Source organism: Hipposideros armiger, unplaced genomic scaffold, assembly GCF_001890085.2.
Source record: "Hipposideros armiger isolate ML-2016 unplaced genomic scaffold, ASM189008v1 scaffold_127, whole genome shotgun sequence".
Classification (NCBI taxonomy): Eukaryota; Metazoa; Chordata; class Mammalia; order Chiroptera; family Hipposideridae; genus Hipposideros; species Hipposideros armiger.
Window position 1 is genome coordinate 1,608,256 of NW_017731477.1, and position 5,975 is coordinate 1,614,230.

Sequence of the window (5,975 nt, forward strand, 5' to 3'; positions counted from 1 at the left end):
ACTTTGGCTCTCAAAGTTCATCCCTCTTTATATTGGCCAGTTTTTGTCTTTCAAAGATAAAAAGAGAGAAATGGTGGGAGGGAGAGAAGGAGAGAGAGAGAGAGAGAGAGAGAGAGAGAGAGAGAGAGAGAGAGAGAGAGAGAGAGGAGAGACTTTACAAACAAAAGGTCTGATGAGATCTTTAGCAATCTCCCAGTCAGAAAAAGAGAGAACATTTATCAAGCACCTACTATGCTTCAGTGTGCCATGTACTTTGCATAACTGTTTTTATTAAATCTTTCTCATAATGCAAGGTGCATTGTTATAATGTTCATTTAACAACAGTAATTTTACAGTTTTGGGAGCTAGTTGAAGATTTCAACACTAGCTGCTTGGTACCTGCTTGGTTTCTGAAAAAAGAAACCCCTCTTAACGCACATGAGTACGTTACCCATTTTCCAAAGTAGCTGTCTCTCTGGGGTTTACAATTCCTTGCATTTCCCAGTATCTCTATGAGGTAGGAAATTAGGCAACCTGCATTGCTGCTGCTACCCGGAAACCAGTGGAGGAGAAAAGACAGGGGCCGTCTTTAGGTGGCTTTCCTAAAATATCATAAACAGTAGTGAAATTACTGGAAATTGAATTTCGGCCTCCTGACTTGCCCATATCTCTAAGCACTAAAGACAGCTCCACAAATTAAGCACAGAAAGACTGGGTTAATGGGACCAAGGAGATAAATTCTGAAGTTATTCCCTTCAGTGTTTAAATCTCAATTTGTTTTAAATAGAGTTTTTGTTTGTTTATTTAATTGATTTTATTGGTATTAATACTCTCTATACTGTCTTTTAAATTAGAAAGGGATGGTATTATATGAATTTGGCTCACCACTCACTGACTCTTTGCCAGTTTTCATCGTTGTAAACAGACCGATGTAATCTATATTAATTCAAATGCTGTGTTGAAGGGATTTTTGTAAAAGAGTATATGGAAAAATCAGATATGACACAAGAACAATTATTGGCTGTTTTGTTTTTTGCAGTCACAGTATGGAACCTCAGTTTCTGCCACGCCCAAACTACCCCTCTTTTACACCCCTATTGATCTGGTGGACATCAGTGTGGAAATGGCTGGACTGAAGTTTATAAATCCTTTTGGTCTTGCTAGCGCAACTCCAGCGACCAGCACATCAATGATTCGAAGAGCTTTTGAAGCTGGATGGGGTTTCGCCCTGACCAAAACTTTCTCTCTTGATAAGGTAAGAAAATACTTTTAAAGTCATGTTTACATGTCTATCTTGTATTTTAATTATATTTAACATTGTATTTAACAATGGAAATGTTTTTCTGATGAAAAAATAATAGTTATTGAACTACCAGATAAGACCTATTATTACACATTACTCTTTACTCCTCTTCTATTCTTTCTGACCCATGGTAAGGGAGGGACATATATTTCTCATTTCGTTGTGTTTAGGAAGCATCAAAAATGTAAGTATTACAAAAGTGTTTCATTTAATAATCACAAACTCGTGAGTTTTTATTTCTGTATTATTGTTTTGTGATTTTTGGATGTGTATGAATGAGGACATATGCCTCCATTCAAAGTTGGAGGGATGATGGATTTGGTTTGCACATAATATTGGGATCTGATTCAGGTCAGAAGGAACCTCTCAGTGTAACTCATTGGTGCTAGTAATAAACAAGGTTTTTCTTGAATTTTTAAATGCTGAAACTTTGCCCAGAATACATATACTCAGGTTTAATTTGTCATTATGACTTTGTCCTCACTCCGTAAGTGGACATACTTAGTAGAAAATAAACTACGTATTAAAGTTGAGATTGATTCTGTAAAGTAAATGAATGTGTATTTCAAAGTAGGATGATTTATACAATAAGGGGTTGCATCCTTATATGATTTTGAATTAGAAAAGGGCTACAGAATTTAACATTTTTAGACCCTTTATTGATAAAATTTTAAATGCAATACCTATTGATATATTTAGTACTAACTGGTAGTTAGTAATAATTAATGTATAAGAATGTGTGAATCTAGTACTAAGAAAAGAGTATCATTATTTATTTATTTATTTTTAATTGGGGATTTGGGGGAGGGAACAGCTTTGGGGAATCAGGGAAGGGGAACAGACAAGTTGCTGTCCTTTTGTTCTTCAGTCTAGTTGTGGAGAACATTGCTTCACTGGCCCATGTTGGCACTCTTCCCCGGCTGAGGCAGATTAGTCTCCGGCCATTGGATGGCTGCTCACGGTGGCTGCCAGCCACTCAGGGAAGCTCACGGCAGCCCACTGCAGCCCCACTGCAGCCTATGCCATTGCCGGTGACTCAGGGAACCCAGCTCCAGGTTGTGCTGTTGTTCACCATTTTAGTTGTAGAGGGTGCAGCATCACTGGCCCATGTGGGAACTGAACCAGCAGCTCTGCTGCTCAGAGCTCATGCTCCCAAGCCAACTCTTAACCAAGGAGCCACTTGTCCTGCTCCAAGAGATCATTATTTAAATCAGCCTTATCCTTAAACAAAGAAAATAATAGAGAACAAATATGCCCCATTAAGCATGTTCTCTCTTTTTTCCTCTTACTAGGATCAATAGCTAGAATTATTATGGCTAAGACATTAGGGTCATTTTATTCTGACAGCTTTACAAGATGTCTTGTTATGTGCAAGTGTGGTCAAGGAAATCTAGAGAATCCTCAAAAGTTAAAAAAAAAAATCAGAATGGTACAGGGCCAGTAGAGCGGCACGTTGCTTAAGAGCTGGCTTGGGACACGCGGGCCAGTGACGCTGCGCCCTCTACAGCTAAGATGGTGGACAACAGCTCGACCTGGAGTTGGGCTGCCGTGAGTCACCGATGATGGCGTAGGCTGCAGTGGGGCTGGCTGGCAGTGGGCATGAGCTTTCATGAGCTGCCATGAGCAGCCAGCAAGCAACTTCCTTACCCGGGAAGAGTGCAATGATAATACCAACACAGGCCAGTGAAGCAACGTCCTCCACAACTAGGCTGAAGAACAAAAGGACAGCAACTTGTCTGTTTTCCTCCCCTGATTCCCCAACGCTGTTCCCCTCCCCCAATTCCCCAATAAAATATTTTTTAAAAATTTCCCTTTAAAAAAAAACAGTGCATGAATAATTTTTTCTTAAATATATGTATGTTTAAATAGCTAAAGGGAGGTTCTTTTCAAATAAATTAGCGGAATATTTAGAAACATTTTGGTTAAACAAAGTGTAAAAATATACAGAACATACTAGATTCAGTTGTAGAATATTATTAATTGATTCTTTACAACCTTGTAGAATACTGATAATATATTTTTCTTTGTTTCAGTTTGTCTTTTAAGAATTACTAGGAGGTCGTAATCAAATGTTTAATCCATTGTGAAAAACTGAGTCTCTGATAGCATTTAATGACTAATTAGTTATATTATTTTAAAATTTTTATATGTAAACAGAAATAGGTGGTTAATCAGGTACAACTGAAGAATTATAGCCAAAAAAAAAAGTATGTATTTGCTTTGAATTTGCTGTCTTCTTTGCTTGCTAATCAGAGACACCTGTTTTTATTCTGTTGGTAACATGCATTGAATTGTGACACTCTTTCAGTAACAAGGGAGAAGTTCCCCGGTTTAAGATGACCAACAGAAATAAGTGCGGGAGCTAAATTCCTTCTAAACCTCCAATTCGAATTTAGTCTGTCAATTCAGAAGTCTGTGATGCTGGTTAGAAGGAGAGTCATGAACAAATGCAAATTAAATTTGACACATAAACCATAATGATGGGGGCATTTAGAAACTCTGTTTTACTTACTTTGATTGTGGGTAAAACAAAATATTTGTGCAAAGATTATTTTAAATGTATTTGTGCATATTGTTGTGACATAAATAATAATGCCACCTCAGACTTACAAAATGCCACTTTCAAAAACTATTATTTCCCATGCATGATTGTGCAAAGTAGCCTGTTAGCTTCACAGAGATCTACTTTTTTTTTCTTATATTGTCCCTAATTAGTAATTAAACCTGCTGTGAGTATATAATGTCTTATGAGCTTCTGTGCTTTCTCATTGATGAAATGTTGCAGTATACAACTCAGTAGTATAAACACATGCTTTTCCTGAAGTCTCTTACTAAAGATATCTATTAAAATATTACATGTACCATACATTTGTGTGACATTATAGCATACTAATTTAGATTAGCCTTATTATAATTTATTATGCCAATTCAAGAATCTACTTAAAATGTATTAAAATTCAAAATCTTGGCATTTGAAATTTGGATGGTCTTAATATGACAAGGGTTATTCTATGGAGTTTTGTTATCATATGAAATATTAATATTTCACAATACAGTTTTGATGAAGTACAATTTGCCGAGCCTGCATATAATAAAGAAATTAAATGCTTACCAAGGGAGTTCAGTAAAAATTAGAGCCCTGGCTGAACATCTGCTGGAAATTTTATTATCCTGTTCTACTGACAATGTGGCTCCCTCGTTGTTTCTCTAGATTGACAGCTGAATATTACACTGATTTCTACAGCAAATATGTTTAGGTGAACTTTGTTTCCTTTTTTTATTTTTGGGGGCGTTCAGAACATGCTTTTGATTTTCATCCTGTATATATATTTTTTATATTTTTGACATTTGTAGATGCCAGATTGAGGTCTAATACGCTGTAGCAATGATAGACCATTGACTTACAGTGAAATGCCAGTTGATATCTCAGTAAACAGAAATATTATTATTCTTTACTGTGCAGTCTGTATAAAAGCTGTATGTGCTTTCTTAGTGACACAAATGATCAGATTTTTAATGTCAAATATAAAAAGATCTGTTTGCTTTTGTGTTAAATAACATCAAAGATGGATTTTATTAGCTATCTTCTTCCTCCCCAAATCGGTCTTTCCTAGAATGTCCCAAAATACTGAAATTGCTTTTCTTGAGATTCTGTTTATGTTTTTTAATGATGATATTTAAAATTGCATCATAAAAGCACTTAAATGTAATCATAAATTATTTTTCTGTATAAATATATATTGAGTTCAAGTTTAAATTTTAAAAGGTGGGAGAGAAATCAGTCAACTTAATTAAAGCTAAACTGTCACGACAAACCAGAGAAATGCTTGGTTTAACTGGGAATATTAGAAATTGTTTAGACTTCACATAAAATAACCTCCTGACCTCTGTTCACTTTGTACTGATAGGAAATAATTAACATTTTGTTTTTGTTAATTATACCATAACTTTTTACTCTCAGGTAGCTACATATTATATATTGTAAATCTATAGTATCTAGCTGCAAATTGCATGTATCTTTATCACTACACAGATAAACTTGGAAGTGTTTATTACTATCCTAAATCAAATTCAAACCTAAGCAAAAAGTTAATTTCATTTCTAAGCTATATAGAGACATAAGAGTAAACTTGTAATTGATTTTTAGTGAGAAAATGTCTTGAATGCATATATTTTGTTCTAATAAGTATCAAATAATTAGGTAAATAGGTGCATATTTGAGACGCTCTCAACATACAACACTGAAAGCTAAACTCTGAGAAATATTTAAGGTTCTTTATTATTTCTTTGGAATCAAAGTATTGATTGTAGCTGTTTCTATAAAATACAATCTTATACCACATAGCACAATGCTTAGTGTATAGGAAGAGTTTGATACATGCTTCATAAATATTCGTTGGATAAATGAATAAATGAATAAATAGATTTTTTGGCAACCGCATATTGAGTTGTTTTCAGCCATGTGAACAGATAGTTATCACATAAAACATTGACTGTTCTGAGTATTGATCTCAATCAAAGGAGAAAAGGCCAATTAAAATTTTCATATGCTATGTTACTTTCTATAGTACATCTATACATGGGTAAAAGTGAAAATATTGATGGAATTTCTAAATGCATAGATTGTATATTAAGACTTAGGTTGTTGAGTAAGCATTTAAAATGCAGAGAACTTTTGGGAAAACAGAATAAG

At 34.8% G+C, this 5,975-nt stretch overlaps 1 protein-coding gene across 1 annotated transcript in view; it reads left to right on the plus strand.

Annotated features, from left to right (window-relative positions):
- Positions 1-5,975, plus strand: part of DPYD (dihydropyrimidine dehydrogenase) — an 870,205-nt gene that overhangs the window by 446,693 nt on the left and 417,537 nt on the right. Inside the window, exon 16 of the mRNA XM_019648865.1 lies at positions 1,019-1,234. Coding sequence (XP_019504410.1) covers positions 1,019-1,234 — 216 coding nt within the window. The remainder of the gene's footprint in view (positions 1-1,018; positions 1,235-5,975) is intronic.